This window comes from Oncorhynchus mykiss, chromosome 6 (assembly GCF_013265735.2).
Source record: "Oncorhynchus mykiss isolate Arlee chromosome 6, USDA_OmykA_1.1, whole genome shotgun sequence".
NCBI lineage: Eukaryota > Metazoa > Chordata > Actinopteri > Salmoniformes > Salmonidae > Oncorhynchus > Oncorhynchus mykiss.
In genome coordinates this window covers 95,066,814-95,086,813 of record NC_048570.1, presented here as the reverse complement: position 1 = coordinate 95,086,813, position 20,000 = coordinate 95,066,814, and the positions used below count along the sequence as shown (strand labels likewise).

The following is a 20,000-nucleotide window of genomic DNA, read 5'->3' as shown; positions in this document are numbered from 1 at the left end:
TGTCTTTCTGTCTCTCTGTCTCTCTCTCTCTGTCTCTCTGTCTCTCTGTCTCTCTCTGTCTCTCTGGTCCAGACTGTTTTAGTCATACTAAACATTCACAGCGATCCCAAATCCATTGCACTTATCAGGAGTATGGCCTATTCAAGTAAAGCTTTTCCATGACGTTGTGAATCAGCTCTTCATGGCTTTGTACCTGATCTCAGAGCAGCCTTTACTCACACCAGCTGTCCATGCAAACATCGGATGTTCTGCAGCTCAGAGAATATGAGCCTTTCTCAGGCTGTTGAAAGTTAACCAATGATCAAATTGGACATGCAGACCACACGTGCAGACTGTGTGTGTGAGAGTTAGTGAGTGAGAGAGGACATCTAGATGATATATGGCTCAGGTGGTAGAGTGTGGTGCTTGTAACGCCAGTGTTGTGGGTTTGATTCCCACGGAGGACCAGTCACACAATGTATGGACTCACTAATTACTGTTGGTCTCTCTGGATAAGAGTGTCTGCTCAATGACCTAAATGATTGATGGACATTCATGAAATAACATCTCCGGTGTCCAATGAGAATGTCATTGTTCTAAGGTGTTGCTCTTCTCTCTTTCTCTCAGTAATCGGTGTTCCCTCCATCATGTCTGCCGGTGAAACGATGGATTAAAGAGTAGAGCCGTTGTGTGTGATGTCAGACACAAGCATGCCTCAGAAAGGGCATCTAACAACCCCACTGTGATCAGATAGAAGTAAGTCTGACCCCTTCTACTGCTTCTGCTTCTTCTACTGCTTCTTCTACTGCTTCTGCTTCTTCTACTGCTTCTTCTACTGCTTCTTCTTCTTCTACTGCTTCTGCTTCTTCTACTGCTTCTTCTTCTTCTTCTACTGCTTCTTCTTCTTCTACTGCTTCTTCTTCTACTGCTTCTTCTACTGCTTCTTCTACTGCTTTGTCTTCTTCTACTGCTTCTGCTTCTTCTACTGCTTCTTCTACTGCTTCTTCTTCTTCTACTGCTTCTGCTTCTTCTACTGCTTCTTCTTCTTCTTCTACTGCTTCTTCTTCTTCTACTGCTTCTTCTTCTACTGCTTCTTCTACTGCTTCTTCTACTGCTTCTTCTACTGCTTCTTCTTCTACTGCTTCGTCTTCTTCTACTGCTTCTTCTTCTTCTTCTACTGCTTCTTCTTCTTCTTCTACTGCTTCTGCTTCTTCTACTGCTTCTTCTACTGCTTCTTCTACTGCTTCGTCTTCTTCTACTGCTTCTGCTTCTTCTACTGCTTCTTCTACTGCTTCTTCTTCTTCTACTGCTTCTGCTTCTTCTACTGCTTCTTCTTCTACTGCTTCTTCTTCTTCTACTGCTTCTTCTTCTACTGCTTCTTCTACTGCTTCTTCTACTGCTTCTTCTTCTACTGCTTCGTCTTCTTCTACTGCTTCTTCTTCTTCTTCTACTGCTTCTTCTTCTTCTTCTACTGCTTCTTCTTCTTCTACTTCTTCTTCTACTGCTTCTTCTTCTTCTACTGCTTCTTCTTCTTCTTCTACTGCTTCCTTCTTCTTCTACTGCTTCTTCTACTGCTTCTTCTTCTTCTTCTACTGCTTCTTCTTCTTCTTCTACAGCTTCTTCTTCTACTGCTTCTTCTTCTTCTTCTACTGCTTCTTCTTCTTCTTCTTCTTCTTCTTCTTCTTCTTCTACTGCTTCTTCTTCTTCTACTGTTTCTTCTTCTTCTACTGCTTCTTCTTATTCTTCTACTGCTTCTTCTTCTACTGCTTCTTATTATTCTACTGCTTCTTCTTCTTCTACTGTTTCTTCTTCTTCTACTGCTTCTTCTTCTTCTTCTACTGCTTATTCTTACTCTTCTACTGCTTCTTCTTCTTCTACTGCTTCTTCTTCTTCTACTGCTTCTTCTTCTACTGCTTCTTCTTCTACTGCTTCTTCTTCTTCTACTACTTCAACTACTGCTATAATCTGTACTGCAGAAGTTATTTTTCATGTAATGATGAGGCTATATTCCACCTATCCCTGAAATATATAATTTTCAGTCCATCTTCCATTTTCATTGTTCAGTCAAATGTGTTTTTATAGGAGGGTCGTTCTTGAATTCAGGTGGTATTTGGAAAGAATTTACACTACTGTTAAAGTGTGGGGTCACTTAGAAATGTTCTTGTTTCTGAAAGAAAACCACATTTTTGGTCCGTTAAAATAACACAAAATTGATCAGAAATACAGTGTAGACATTGTTATTGTTGTAAATTACTATTGTAGCCGAAGTTGGCTCCCCTGCCTGTTCGGGCGGTGCTCGGCGGTCGTCGTCTCCGTCCTACTAGAAGTTGGCTTCCCTGCCTGTTCGGGCGGTGCTCGGCGGTCGTCGTCTCCGTCCTACTAGAAGTTGGCTTCCCTGCCTGTTCGGGCGGTGCTCGGCGGTCGTCGTCTCCGTCCTACTAGAAGTTGGCTTCCCTGCCTGTTCGGGCGGTGCTCGGCGGTCGTCGTCTCCGTCCTACTAGAAGTTGGCTTCCCTGCCTGTTCGGGCGGTGCTCGGCGGTCGTCGTCTCCGTCCTACTAGAAGTTGGCTTCCCTGCCTGTTCGGGCGGTGCTCGGCGGTCGTCGTCTCCGTCCTACTAGAAGTTGGCTTCCCTGCCTGTTCGGGCGGTGCTCGGCGGTCGTCGTCACCGTCCTACTAGAAGTTGGCTTCCCTGCCTGTTCGGGCGGTGCTCGGCGGTCGTCGTCTCCGTCCTACTAGAAGTTGGCTTCCCTGCCTGTTCGGGCGGTGCTCGGCGGTCGTCGTCTCCGTCCTACTAGAAGTTGGCTTCCCTGCCTGTTCGGGCGGTGCTCGGCGGTTGTCGTCTCCGTCCTACTAGTCGCCACCGATCCCTTTTTTTGTTTGTCTGTTTGTTTTGTCTTATTAGTTTCCCCTGTGTTTCTGTTGCTTGGTTTAATGAGCTTCCCTATATTTAGTAGGTAGACCCGCCCTTGTTTTGTGCGGGATTGTCTTTACATACTCATCTCATTTGTACATACTGTACTCGATACCATCTACTGTATCTTGCCTATGCTGCTCTGTACCATCACTCATTCATATATCCTTATGTACATATTCTTTATCCCCTTACACTGTGTACAAGACAGTAGTTTTGGAATTGTTAGTTAGATTACTTGTTATTACTGCATTGTCGGAACTAGAAGCACAAGCATTTCACTACACTCGCATTAACATCTGCTAACCATGTGTATGTGACAAATAAAATTTGATTTGATTTGATTTTTTATGTTGTGTGTATTTTAGGTAGTGGTGGATTGTCTTTATGATACGTGGTAGCAGCACAACATGGTAGCAGCACAACATGGTAGCAGCACAACATGGTAGCAGCACAACATGGCAGTAGCACAACATGGTAGCAGCACAAAACAGGGTACAAACATTGTTGGGCAGAGACAACAGCACAAAAGGCAAGAAGGTCGAGACAACAATACATCACACAAAGCAGCCACAACTGTCAGTAAGACTGTCCATCATGACTAGTCTCACAGTCCCTGCCGCTGAAAAACATCCCCACAGCATGATGCTGCCACCACCATGCTTCTCCGTAGTGATGGTGCCAGGTTTCCTCCAGACGTGACGCTTGGCATTCAGCCCAAAGTGTTTAATCTTGGAACTCTGGAGCTCTGTCAGTGACCATCAGGTTCTTGGTCAACCCCCTGTCCAAGGCCCTTCTCCTCCGATTGCTCAGTTTGGCCAGGCGGACAGCTCTAGGAAAAGTCTTGGTGGTTCCAAACTTTTTCTATTTAAAAATGATGGAGGCCACTGTGTTCTTGGGGACCTTCAATGCTGCATAATTTTTTTGGTACCTTTCCCCAGATCTGTGCCTCGAAAAAATTCTGTCTCTGAGCTCTACGGATAATGTCTTCGACCTCATGGCTTTGGAATTTTGCTCTGACATGCACTGTCAACTGTGGGACCTTATATAAACAGGTGTGTGTCTTTCCAAATCATGTCCAATCAATTGAATTTACCACAGGGGAACTCCAATCAAGTAGTAGAAACATCTCAAGGATGGTCAATGGAAACAGGATGCACCTGAGCTCAATTTTGAGTTTCATAGCAAAGGGTCTGAATACTTATGTAAATAAGGGATTTCTGTTTTTTATTTTGTAATTATGGGGTATTGTGTGTTTGATGAAAGACAAAATATATTTAATACACGTTAGAATAAGGCTGTAACGTAACAAAATGTGGAAAAGTCAAAGAGGTCTGAATACACTTTATACAATATATGGGTTTGTGGACCAGACCAAACCGCGGGCCTTGAGTTGGACATTTAAAGTGTTTTTATGCCATAGTGAAGGGACAGCATTCACCACCGCAATACAAGAATGACCCAGGTTAATTGATTGGTCGATTGATTTAATTGGTTAACGGATTATTAGACATCCCACAATGGTTGAATCAAAGTTGTTTCAACGTCCTCTTTTCAGCGTTCACAGTCTGTTTTTTTTTTGTTACCATAGATACGAACAGATTGCTTGGGCCCAGAGAGAGAGAGAGAGAGAGAGACAACGCTCCATCTATCATTGTCAGGTTCTCTCTCTCTCTGCTAGAAGATCATATATCGTAGATGTGGTTATATATTTCCCCTCTGACTTTTTCCGTGAATTTGTAAGAAATGATGCAAACGTTTTATTTGCGAAAACATAGTTTCTGCTGTTAATCAGTTTCTGCTGTTAATCATTTTCCAAATCGGAGACAGTAAGTCTCCTGTGACCCCTCAAGTCTCCCTATCAGTGGAGTGTGAAGAGCACTGAAACCCACTCACTACTTTCCACATTACAACTATGAGTCACTCTGAGAGACAGAGTCAGAGGGAGAGAGAGAGAAAAAAAGAGAGAGAAAGAGAGAGAAAGAGAGAGAGAAGGAGAGAGAAAAGAGAGAGAGACATAGAGAGAGAGAGAGAGAGCGAGCGAGCGAGCGCAGAACCAGAGACAGAGCGACATTTCCAAATATAAAACAGTTAAAGTGTCAATTCCCCAAATTTGAAACCCTTATTGGCTACCTGTCCTGTTGGGGAGGAGGGACAGAGAGAGGGACAGAGAGAGGGACAGAGAGAGAGACAGAGAGAGAGAGAGAAAGAGAGACAGAGAGACGGAGAGAGAGACAGAGAGACGGAGAGAGAGACAGAGAGAGAGACAGAGAGAGAGACAGAGAGAGAGAGAAAGAGAGAGAGAGACGGAGAGAGAGACGGAGAGACGGAGAGAGAGAGACAGAGAGAGAGACAGAGAGATGGAGAGATGGAGAGAGAGAGCGAGAGAGAGCGAGAGCGAGAGAGAGAATGTATGACCATATTAGAGACACATATTTACCTCAGATTACACAGACCCACAAAGAATTAGAAAACAAATCCAATTTTGATAAACTCCCATATCTACTGGGTGAAATACCACAGTGTGACATCACAGCAGTAATTACATGTCTTTGTGACCTGTTGCCACAAGAAAAGGGCAACCAGTGAACAACAAACACCATTGTAAATACAACCCATATTTATGTTCATTTACTTTCCCTGTTGTACTGTAACTATTTGCACATCGTTACAACCCTGTATATATAAATAATATGACATTTAAAATGTCTTTATTCTTTTTGGAACTTTTGTGAGTATAATGTTTACTGTTAACTTGTTTACTTAACTTTTGTTTATTATCTATTTCACGTGCTTCCCCAATAAAGCCCTTAAATGGAAATTTAATTGAAATCACTCACTCACTCACTCACTCACTCACTCACTCACTCACTCACTCACTCACTCACTCACTCACTCACTCACTCACTCACTCACTAACACACTCACTCACTCACTCACTCACACACTCACTCACTCACTCACTCACTCACTCACACACACACTCACTCACTCACTCACTCACTCACTCACTCACTCACACACACACACACTCACACACTTACTCACTCACTCACTCACTCACACACTCACACACTCACTCACTCACTCACTCACACATTCACTCACTCACTCACTCACTCACTCACTCACACATTCACTCACTCACTCACTCACTCACTCACACACACACTCACTCACTCACTCACTCACTCACTCACTCACTCACTCACTCACTCACACACTCACACACTCACTCACACACTCACTCACACACTCACTCACTCACTCACTCACACACTCACTCACACACACACTCACTCACTCACTCACTCACTCACTCACTTTAATTGAAATTGAGAGAGAGACAGAGAGAGTTTCACACGTCAGTGTCAAGACGGGGCGGGTACACCTCGCTCCTCTCCTTACACAGTAACACTAGTGAACTAATGATGAGTCACACACACACACACACACACACACACACTCACTCACTCACTCACTCACTCACTCACTCACTCACTCACTCACTCACTCACTCACTCACTCACTCACTCACTCACGCACTCACTCACTCACACACACCTACAAACACCCACACCCACACGCACACCACACACACACACACACACCTACAAACACACACGCACACACACACACACATGGAAATGGTCTCTGCAGATGGGAGGTGACAGAGGGAGAGAGAGTTTACTGTTCATTATTATTGTTTATTTCTCTTTTGTATATTTATCTACCTCACTTGCCTTGGCAATGTTAACATATTGTTTCCCATGCCAATAAAGCCCCTTGAATTGAATTACATTTAATTTAGAGAGACAGAGAGATTACTATAGTTCACAACTTTAGACAGCCCTTGGAGCACTACTCTACACTCCACTCCACTCCACTCCACTACACTACACTACACTACACTACACTACACTACACTACACTCCACTACACTACACTACACTACACTCCACTACACTACACGCCACTACACTACACTACACTACTCTCCACTCCACTACACCAACTACACTACACTCCGCTACACTACACTACTCTACACTAATCTACACTACATTACACTCCGCTACACTACACTACTCTACACTAATCTACACTACATTACACTACACTACACTACACTACTCTACACTAATCTACACTACATTACACTACACTACACTACACTCTACTCAACTCCACTCCACTCCACTACACTACACTACACTACACTACACTCCAACCGCTCTACTCTACACTCCACTCCACTCCACTACACTGCACTACACTACACTCCACCAACTACACTACACTACTCTCCACTCCACTCCTCTACACTCCAACCGCTCTACTCTAACTCCACTCCACTACACTCCACTACTCTACTTTACACTCCACTCCATTCCACTACACTACACTACACTACTCTCCACTCCACTAAACCAACTACACTACACTCCGCTACACTACACTACATTACTCTACACTAATCTACACTACATTACACTACACTACACTACACTACATTACACTACACTACACTACACTACATTACACTACACTACACTACACTACATTACACTACACTACACTACACTACATTACACTACATTACACTACACTACATTACACTACACTACTCTACACTACACTACACTCCGCTACACTACACTACATTACTCTACACTAATCTACACTACATTACACTACACTACACTACTCTCCACTCCACTACACTACACTCCAACCGCTCTACTCTACACTCCACTCCACTCCACTCCACTCCACTACACTACACTACACTCCACTACACTACACCAACTACACTACACTCCGCTACACTACACTACACTACTCTACACTAATCTACACTACATTACACTACACTCCTCTACACTCCAACCGCTCTACTCTACACTACACTACTCTAACTCCACTCCACTACACTCCACTACACTACTTTACACTCCACTCCATTCCACTACACTACACTACACTACACTACTATCCATTCCACTACACCAACTACACTACACTCCTCTACACTACACTACACTACTCTACACTACACTACACTACATTACACTACACTACACTACACTCTACTCAACTCCACTCCACTACACTACACTCCTCTACACTACACTACACTACTCTACACTACACTACACTACATTACACTACACTACACTACACTCTACTCAACTCCACTCCTCTACACTACACTACTCTACACTACACTCCGCTCCACTACACTCCACTACTCTACTCTACACTCCACTCCACTACACTACACTACACTACACTACACTCCACTACATTACACTCCACTACTCTACACTCCACTACACTACACTACACTACATTACACTACACTACACTACACTCCTCTACACTACACTACACTACTCTACACTAATCTACACTACATTACACTACACTACACTACACTCTACTCAACTCCACTCCACTACACTACACTACACTCCACTACTCTACACTCCGCTCCACTACACTCCACTACTCTACTCTACACTCCACTCCACTACACTACACTACACTACACTACACTTACTGCACTACACTACTCTAACTACACTACACTACTCTACACTCCACTACACTACACTACACTTACTGCACTACACTACTCTAACTACACTACACTACTCTACACTCCACTACACTACACTACACTACATTACACTACACTACACTACACTCCTCTACACTACACTACACTACTCTACACTAATCTACACTACATTACACTACACTACACTACACTCTACTCAACTCCACTCCACTACACTACACTACACTCCACTACTCTACACTCCGCTCCACTACACTCCACTACTCTACTCTACACTCCACTCCACTACACTACACTACACTACACTACACCAACTACACTACACTCCACTACACTACACTACACTCCACTACTCTACTCTACACTACACTACTCTACACTACACTCCACTACTCTACACTACACTACTCTAACTACACTACACTACACTACACTCCACTACTCTACTCTACACTACACTACTCTACACTACACTCCACTACACTACTCTAACTACACTACACTACACTACACTCCACTACTCTACTCTACACTACACTACTCTACACTACACTCCACTACACTACTCTAACTACACTACACTACACTCCACTACACTACTCTAACTACACTACACTACACTACACTCCACTACTCTACTCTACACTACACTACTCTACACTACACTCCACTACTCTACTCTACACTACACTACTCTACACTACACTCCACTACACTACTCTAACTACACTACACTACACTCCACTACACTACTCTAACTACACTACACTACACTACACTCCACTACTCTACTCTACACTACACTACTCTACACTACACTCCACTACTCTACTCTACACTACACTACTCTACACTACACTCCACTACACTACTCTAACTACACTACACTACACTACACTCCACTACTCTACTCTACACTACACTACACTACACTACACTCCACTACACTACTCTAACTACACTACTCTACACTACACTCCACTACTCTACTCTAACTACACTACACTACACTACACTCCACTACTCTACTCTACACTACTCTACTCTAACTACACTACTCTACTCTACTCTACACTCCACTACTCTACACTGCTCTACACTACTCCACACTACACTACACTAACTACACTACACTACACTACTCTAACTGCTTTACACTACACAAACTACACTACACTCCACTACACTACACCCCACTACACTCCACTACTCTACACTGCTCTACACTACACTACACTCCAGTCCATTACAATGGTCAACAACACAAACTACACTCCACTCCACTACACTACAATGGTCAACAACACTAACTACACTCCACTACACTGCAATGTTCTACACTACACTAACTACACTACACTAACTAGACTACTCTACACTACACTACATTCCACTCCACTAACTACACTCCACTCCACTTCACTACACTACACTCCAACCTCTCTACACTACACTACTCTACACTCCACTACTCTACACTGCTCTACACTATACTAACTACACTCCACTCCACTCCACTCCACTGGTCAACAACACTAACTACACTCCACTCCACTACACTACAATGGTCTACACTACACGATGCTAGACTAACTACACTCCACTACTCTAACTACACTACACTACTCTACAGTACACTACACTACTCTCCACTCCACTACACTAACTACACTGCACTCCACTCCACTTCACTCCAACCGCTCTACACTAAACTACTCTACACTACACTACTCTACACTAACTACACTGCACTCCACTTCATTACACTACACTACACTTCTCTAACTACACCACTCTAACTATGCTACTCTACACCTCTCTAACTACACTACTCTACACTCCACTACACTAACTACACTACACTACTCTAACTACACTACACGCCACTAATCTACAATACACTACGCTACACTAACTACACTATACTACACTACTCCAACTACACTCCACTACACTACAATACACTACACTATACTACACTGCGCTACACTACACTGCACTACACTAACTACACTACACTACACTAACTACACTGCACTACACTAACTACACTACACTAACGACACTGCACTATACTAACTACACTGCACTACACCACTCTAGCTGCAATACACTACTCCAACTACACTACACTACACTACACTAACTACACTGCACTACACTAACTACACTACACTAACGACACTGCACTATACTAACTGCACTATACTAACTACACTGCACTACACCACTCTAGCTGCAATACACTACTCCAACTATACTACACTACACTACACTAACTACACTACCCTACACTACACTACTCAAACTATACTATACTATACTACTCAAACTATACTATACTATACTATACTACACTACTCTACTCTACACTACTCTAACTACACTACACTCCATTCCACTCATAAATACAAACATACTGTGTGGAGGCAACCATGCACGCAGTGTGATGTCCCCTGGAATATGACAGGCTACTGTGATGTTGTGACACTTTGATTAGTTCACACTGCCTTCGCAAAGCTACTTGTATGAACTCATCAAACTAGTTGTGTGTGTGTGTGTGTGTGTGTGTGTGTGTGTGTGTGTGTGTGTGTGTCCTCGTGTTCCCAGATGACAGTGTGAAGGCTGGCGTCCACTAAGGTGACCGTAGCGGCCTGGGCAGCCCGCCCACATGATCACATGACTCTGGACATGGACGCCGTCCTGTCGGACTTCGTCAGGTCCACTGGGGCGGAGCCCGGGCTGGCCAGAGATCTGCTGGAAGGTAAGACCAGAACCGGGCTGGGTTAGGTAGGACTGGGCTGGGTTAGATAGGACTGGGTTAGGTAGGGCTGGGTTAGGTAGGACTGGGCTGGGTTAGATAGGACTGGGTTAGGTAGGGCTGGGTTAGGTACGTCTGGGTTAGGTACGGCTGGGTTAGGTTAGATAGGACTGGGTTAGGTAGGGCTGGGTTAGGCTGGGTTAGGTTAGATAGGACTGGGTTAGGTAGGGCTGGGTTAGATTAGATAGGACTGGGTTAGGTAGGGCTGGGTTAGGTACGGCTGGGTTAGACTGGGTTAGGTAGGACTGGGTTAGATAGGACTGGGTTAGATAGGACTGGACTGGGTTAGACAGGGCTGGGTATGAGGTAGGACTGGGCTGGGTTAGATAGGACTGGGTTAGGTAGGGCTGGGTTAGATAGGACTGGACTGGGTTAGACAGGGCTGGATGTGAGGTTGGACTGGGCTGGGTTAGGTAGGACTGGGCTGGGTTAGATAGGACTGGGTTAGATAGGACTGGGTTAGGTAGGGCTGGGTTAGGTACGGCTGGGTTAGACTGGGTTAGGTAGGACTGGGTTAGATAGGACTGGGTTAGATAGGACTGGACTGGGTTAGACAGGGCTGGGTATGAGGTAGGACTGGGCTGGGTTAGATAGGACTGGGTTAGGTAGGGCTGGGTTAGATAGGACTGGACTGGGTTAGACAGGGCTGGATGTGAGGTTGGACTGGGCTGGGTTAGATAGGACTGGGTTAGGTAGGGCTGGGTTAGATAGGACTGGACTGGGTTAGACAGGGCTGGGTGAGGTAGGACTGGGCTGGGTTAGATAGGACTGGGTTAGATAGGACTGGGTTAGATAGGACTGGACTGGGTTAGACAGGACTGTGTTAGACAGGGCTGGACTGGGTGGGACATAGTATCAGGGTTAGATAGGACTGGGTTAGATAGGACTGGACTGGGTTAGACAGGACAGGGTTAGATAGGGCTGAACTGGGTGGGACATAGTATCAGGGTTAGGGAGGACTGGACTGGGTGGGGACATAGTATCAGGGTTAGGGAGGACTGGGTGGGACATAGTATCAAGGTTAGGGAGGACTGGGTGGGACATAGTATCAGGGTTAGATAGGACTGGACTGGGTGGGGACATAGTATCAGAGTTAGGGAGGACTGGACTGGGTGGGACATAGTATCAGGGTTATGGAGGACTGGGTGAGGACATAGTATCAGGGTTAGGGAGGACTGGGTGGGACATAGTATCAGGGTTAGGGAGGACTGGGTGGGACACAGTATCAGGGTTAGATAGGACTGGACTGGGTGCGGACATAGTATCAGAGTTAGGGAGGACTGGACTGGGTGGGACATAGTATCAGGGTTAGGGAGGACTGGGTGAGGACATAGTATCAGGGTTAGGGAGGACTGGGTGGGGACATAGTATCAGGGTTAGGGAGGACTGGGTGGAGACATAGTATCAGGGTTAGAGAGGACTGGGTGGGGACATAGTATCAGAGTTAGATAGGACTGGACTGGGTGGGACATAATATCAGTGTTAGGGAGGATTGGGTGGGACATAGTATCAGGGTTAGAGAGGACTGGGTGGGACATAGTATCAGGGTTAGAGAGGACTGGGTGGGACATAGTATCAGGGTTAGGGAGGACTGGACTGGGTGGGACATAGTATCAGGGTTAGGGAGGACTGGGGGGGACATAGTATCAAGGTTAGAGAGGACTGGGTAGGACATAGTATCAGGGTTAGGGAGGACTGGGTAGGACATAGTATCAGGGTTAGGGAGGACTGGACTGGGTGGGACATAGTATCAGGGTTAGAGAGGACTGGGTGGGGACATAGTATCAGGGTTAGAGAGGACTGGGTAGGACATAGTATCAGGGTTAGGGAGGACTTGGTGGGGACATAGTATCAGGGTTAGAGAGGACTGGGTAGGGACATAGTATCAGGGTTAGGGAGGACTGGGTGGGACATAGTATCAGGGTTAGAGAGGACTGGGTGGGGACATAGTATCAGGGTTAGGGAGGACTGGGTAGGACATAGTATCAGGGTTAGAGAAGACTGGGTAGGACATAGTATCAGGGTTAGGGAGGACTTGGTGGGGACATAGTATCAGGGTTAGGGAGGACTGGGTAGGACATAGTATCAGGGTTAGGGAGGACTGGGTGGGGACATAGTATCAGGGTTAGGGAGGACTGGGTAGGACATAGTATCAGGGTTGGGGTACATTTTAGTTTCAGTCCAGTAATTGCTGTCCCTGGATAGTAGCAGGGCAGAATTTGATCACACTCAATATGTTTCATCTTCCTGCTGTTTAGTCCAACACTAAACTAGATGTCCTCGTCCATGTCAGAGACAGAGAACATTACAGTTTTTACCTACAGTCAGGTCCCCTCTGTTTCATGTTTCCTATGGATGTTTCCTACAGGAAGGTCCACCTCCTCTGTTTCCTGTTTCCTATAGATTTTTCCTACAGTAAGGCCCCTCTGTTTCCTGTTTCCTGTAGCTTTTACCTACAGGAAGGTCCCCTCTGTTTCATGTTTCCTATAGATGTTTCCTACAGGAAGGTACTCCTCCTCTGTTTCCTGTGTCCTATAGATTTTACCTACAGGAAGGTCCCCTCTGTTTCATGTTTCCTATAGATGTTTCCTACAGGAAGGTACTCCTCCTCTGTTTCCTGTGTCCTATAGATTTTACCTACAGGAAGGTCCCCTCTGTTTCATGTTTCCTATAGATGTTTCCTACAGGAAGGTACACCTCTGTTTCCTGTGTCCTATAGATTTTACCTACAGGAAGGTCCACCTCCTCTGTTTCCTGTTTCCTGTAGCTTTTACCTACAGGAAGGTCCCCTCTGTTGCCTGTTTCCTAGAGATGTTTCCTACAGTCAGGCCTCCTCCTCTGTTTTCTGTGTCCTATAGATGTTTCCTACAGGAAGGTACACCTCCTCTGTTTCCTGTCGTGGAGTAGACTCAGTGGTTACTGTGAGGTTACTACAGTAGCTCTCCGGTCCAGGTCTCTTCCACCTACATAGACATTGTGATGCGGTAGCCCTGTAGGTTGAAAACATGCGAAACAGAGATCGGCAGTAGTAGGAAAAAGAAAAGAAATGTCCTGTAGGAAAATTGGTATTTTCTTATCTTAGTCTCTTTCTGACGGCCTTCCTGACCCGAATCGTTGTCTGTCACCTCAACGAACAGAACCAGGACGTGAAGTAGACGGACATCATTTCAGGGAACAGTTCATGTCACGACGACCATGAACTCATTAACCCATTAAAGTCAGAAAGCAAGACGTTGTATTTGGTGAGGAAACACAGACGGACAGAACAGGCAATGCTGGCAGATGAAGAGGAGCCTTGTCTCATTCTGGCTTCAATCCATCTTCATCATCCCCTCTCTCCTTGATCAGACATCACCTTTTCATTAGAGCTGACAGAGAGAGAGAGAGAGAGAGAGAGATAGGCTGGCAGGGAGGGAGGGAGGGAGTGAGAGGGTGGAGGGAGGGAGGGAAATAAGGAATGAGAGAGAGTTAAAGAGAAAGATAGGAGAGGGATAGAAAGATAGGAGAGAGAGAGAGAGAGTGGCAATGAATAATGTAGTTATATCCTCAGGTGTCTCTATTCTGTGTCGGCTGGTGACTCTTACTGTTGTAAGCCTTCTAATGCGGCCATTGAAGGAATATAAGATGTTTATCGACACGTGATGCCAAGTGGTTGTTGTTCTTCGGAAATTAATTGAGAGATGTTTTTTGAGGCCTGTGTTCGAACTGGCTGTAGTTCTGTCTTTGCTGGCTGTCTGCATTATATCTATGTATCTATGCACAATACAGTAGGGTAGCACTTTTTGCTCTGTTGCATTAGCATGGATGCTAGTTTTAGCATAGATACCAATAGGTCTACAGTATTTCTCTGTTATTACATTAGCACGGGATGCTAGTTTTAGCATAGATACCAATAGGTCTACAGTATTTCTCTGTTATTACATTAGCATGGGATGCTAGTTTTAGCATAGATACCAATAGGTCTACAGTATTTCTCTGTTATTACATTAGCATGGGATGCTAGTTTTAGCATAGATACCAATAGGTCTACAGTATTTCTCTGTTATTACATTAGCATGGGATGCTAGTTTTAGCATAGATACCAATAGGTCTACAGTATTTCTCTGTTATTACATTAGCATGGGATGCTAGTTTTAGCATAGATACCAATAGGTCTACAGTATTTCTCTGTTATTACATTAGCATGGGATGCTAGTTTTAGCATAGATACCAATAGGCCTATAGGTACTTTTCTGCTGTCGTGTTAGCATGGATGCTAGTGTTAGCATAGATACCAATAGGCCTATAGGTACTTTTCTGCTGTCGTGTTAGCATGGATGCTAATACTTCTCTGCTGTTGTTGTTAGCACAAATGCTAATAGGTGTGCTGCAGACTGGACCCGAACCATATTTCCCATAGCAACTCAGCCATGGCTTTATGAGCGAACTCCCAACTCTGTATGAAATACACTGAAAGTCGCTGTGAACTTTTTTTATTTTATTTGTCTTTTTATTTGACCTTTATTTATCTAGGCAAGTCAGTTAAGAAAACAATTCTTATTTTCAATGACAGTCTAGGAACAGTGGGTTAACTGCCTTGTTCAGGGGCAGAATGACAGATTTGTACCTTTGTCAGCTCGGGGGTTTGAACTTGCAACCTTCCGGTTACTAGTCCAACGCTCTAACCACTAGGCTACCTTGCCGTGAACTTGATCTCTACTGTGATGTATGGTGGCCTTCAGAAAGTATTGATACCCCTTTTGACTTATTCAACATTGTGTTGTGTTACAGCCTGAATTCAAAGTAGATGTGTTTTCTCTCTCACCCGTTTCACACACAATACCCCATAGTGACAATACCCCATAATGACAATACCCCATAATGACAATACCCCATAGTGACAATACCCCATAATGACAATACCCCATAGTGACAATACCCCATAGTGACAATACTCCATAATGACAATACCCCATAGTGACAATACCCCATAGTGACAATACCCCATAATGACAATACCCCATAATGACACAATACCCCATAATGACAATACCCCATAATGACAATACCCCATAGTGACAATACCCCATAGTGACAATACCCCATAATGACAATACCCCATAATGACAATACCCCATAATGACAATACCCCATAATGACACAATACCCCATAGTGACAATACCCCATAGTGACAATACCCCATAATGACAATACCCCATAATGACAATACCCCATAATGACAATACCCCATAATGACAATACCCCATAATGACACAATACCCCATAGTGACAATACCCCATAATGACAATACCCCATAATGACAATACCCCATAGTGACAATACCCCATAGTGACAATACCCCATAATGACAATACCCCATAGTGACAATACCCCATAATGACAATACCCCATAATGACAATACCCCATAGTGACAATACCCCATAGTGACAATACCCCATAATGACACAATATCCCATAATGACAATACCCCATAATGACAATACCCCATAATGACAATACCCCATAATGACAATATCCCATAATGACAATACCCCATAATGACAATACCCCATAATGACACAATACCCCATAATGACAATACCACGTAACGCCAATACCCCATAATGACAATACCCCATAATGACACAATACCCCATAATGACAATACCACGTAACGCCAATACCCCATAATGACAATACCCCATAATGACAATACCCCATAATGACAATACCACGTAACACCAATACCCCATAATGACAATACCCCATAATGACAATACCCCATAATGACAATACCCCATACTGAACCTAGACCAGCACCTCTCTTCTACCATACTGAACCTAGACCAGCACCTCTCTTCTACCAAACTGAACCTTGACCACCACCTCTCCTCCTCCTCCTCCTCCTCTTCTATCTCATTCTCTCTCTCCCTTTCTCAATATCTCTCCCCCTCTCTCTCTCTCTCTTTCTCTCTCCCCCCCCCTCTATCCCCCTCTCTCTCTCCCTCTCCCCTACTCTCTCTCTCTCCCCCTCTCTCTCTCTCCCCCCCCTCCCGTCCCGTCCCGTCCCGTCCCGTCCCCCATCTCTCTCTCTCTGTGTCTGCACTCCAGCTCGTTCTTAGTTTAACTTATGCAGAGGAGGATGATGTGCGTAGGTAGAGGGGCGGGTCCTGATTACACACATACACACACATATACACACACACCTCTCAGAGTCATGAAGCCGGAGGAAGCTGCCAGTCAAGCCACACCCCAGCCAAGGACACTCGGTGGTGACCATGGCAACCACTGCTGCTCCAGATTTAGAGAGAGAGCGAGAGAGAGAGAGAGAGAGAAAGAGAGACGGCGGGAGGGAGGGAGGGAGGGAGGGATGGAGGGAGAGAGAGAGAGAGACGGAGAGAGAGAGGGGGGAGGGAGGTAGAGGACAGATGAGACAGACAGACAGAGAGAGAGAAGGAGAGAAAATAAATAGACAGATAGATAAAGGAAGACAGGCGGCGAGAGAGAAATTTATGTTAAGGGATAGAGAGAGAAACAGAGGGAGACAAACAGAGAGAGAGGGAGAGAGAACGAGAGAGAGAAAGAGAGAAATTGATGTTAAGGGATAGAGAGAGAAACAGAGGGAGAGAGGGAGGGAGGGAGGGAGGGAGGGAGAGAGAGAGAGAGAGAGAGAGAGAGAGAGAGAGAGAAATTGATGTTAAGGGACAGAGAGAGAAACAGAGGGAGAGAGGGAGGGAGGGAGGGAGAGAGAGAGAGAGAGAGAGAGAGAGAGAGAGAGAGAAATTGATGTTAAGGGACAGAGAGAGAAACAGAGGGATAGCAAGGAAAGTAGCGAGGAAAATGTTTCCAGCAGTTCGACACGTTTGACCACGGGGTGGAGAGAAGATTTAGCAAATTGTATAACTCATTTCATGTAGCTCTACACATTTTTTTTCTCTCCATAGGATGGAGAGAAATGTTTGCAGTGTTTCATGTGATTATCTGAGTTCGAGTGACTAACAAAATCAACGAGGGGCCCCGCGGTCAGTAATTCATCCATGATTACTACAAGTCAGTGAGTGACTAACAAAATCAACGAGGGGCTCGGCGGTCAGTAATTCATCCAGTGAGTGACTGTCAGTGAGTGACTGTCAGTAAGTGACTGTCAGTGAGTGACATAATGACATTATGAGGAAAACTGCTGGGGGCTCCTGAGTGGCGCAGCGGTCTAAGGCACTACAGATCCTGGTTCGATTCCAGGCTGTATCACAGCGGTCTAAGGCACTACAGATCCTGGTACGATTCCAGGCTGTATCACAGTGGTCTAAGGCACTACATCTCAGTGATTAGAGGCGTCACTACAGATCCTGGTTCGATTCCAGGCTGTATCACAGCGGTCTAAGGCACTGCATCTCAGTAATTAGAGGTGTCACTACAGATCCTGGTTCGATTCCAGGCTGTATCACAGTGGTCTAAGGCACTGCATCTCAGTAATTAGAGGCGTAATTAGAGGCGTCACTAGAGACACCATGGTTCGATTCCAGGCTGTATCACAACCGCTGTGATTGGGAGTCCCATAGTGCTTCTAATTGAAGACAGAGTTAAACACTTAACCACAAAGTAGAGCGTGTCTCTTAGAGATAAACACTTATCCACAAAGTAGAGCGTGTCTCTTAGAGATAAACACTTAACCACAAAGTAGAGCGTGTCTCTTAGAGATAAACACTTATCCACAAAGTAGAGCGTGTCTCTTAGAGATAAACACTTAACCACAAAGTAGAGCGTGTCTCTTAGAGATAAACACTTAACCACAAAGTAGAGCGTGTCTCTTAGAGATAAACACAGTCAAACACCAAGCTGTGGGTTCTCTGAGTGGGCGAACACCAAGCTGTGGATTGTCTGAGTGGGCGAACACCAAGCTGTGGGTTGTCTGAGTGGGAAAACACCAAGCTGTGGGTTCTCTGAGTGGGCGAACACCAAGCTGTGGGTTCTCTGAGTGGGCGATTGGACAGGCAGCACTTTGTTAGCCTTAATCCTGGAGAGCTGTAAGGAAAATAGTGTGCGATTAGATATTTAGATAGCTAGTAGTTAGTAGATAGTTAGTTAGTCCATACATTACATGAGCTATGCACCGGCAATACACAACTCCTTATAGAGAGATGGGACTACATTCTGTATTGATAGAGAGATGGGACTACATTCTGTATTGATATTAGAGAAATGGGACTACATTCTGTATTGATAGAGAGAGGGGACTACATTCTGTATTGATAGAGAGATGGGACTACATTCTGTATTGATAGAGAGAGTGGACTACATTCTGTATTGATATAGAGATGGGACTACATTCTGTATTGATAGAGAGATGGGACTACATTCTGTATAGATAGAGATATGGGACTACATTCTGTATTGATAGAGAGATGGGACTACATTCTGTATTGATAGAGAGATGGGACTACATTCTGTATTGATATTAGAGAGATGGGACTACATTCTGTATTGATAGAGAGATGGGACTACATTCTGTATTGATAGAGAGAGGGGACTACATTCTGTATTGATAGAGAGATGGGACTACATTCTGTATTGCTAGAGAGAGGGGACTACATTCTGTATTGATAGAGAGAGGGGACTACATTCTGTATTGATAGAGAGAGGGGACTACATTCTGTATTGATAGAGATATGGGACTACATTCTGTATTGCTAGAGAGAGGGGACTACATTCTGTATTGATAGAG

At 44.8% G+C, this 20,000-nt stretch overlaps 1 protein-coding gene across 1 annotated transcript in view; it reads left to right on the top strand.

Annotated features, from left to right (window-relative positions):
• LOC110517419 (OTU domain-containing protein 7A) overlaps positions 1-20,000 on the top strand; it is a 173,979-nt gene that overhangs the window by 85,820 nt on the left and 68,159 nt on the right. Inside the window, exons 2-3 of the mRNA XM_036981649.1 lie at positions 607-735; positions 11,086-11,239. Of these exons, the coding sequence (XP_036837544.1) occupies positions 11,155-11,239 (85 nt within the window). The 5' untranslated portion in view covers positions 607-735; positions 11,086-11,154. The remainder of the gene's footprint in view (positions 1-606; positions 736-11,085; positions 11,240-20,000) is intronic.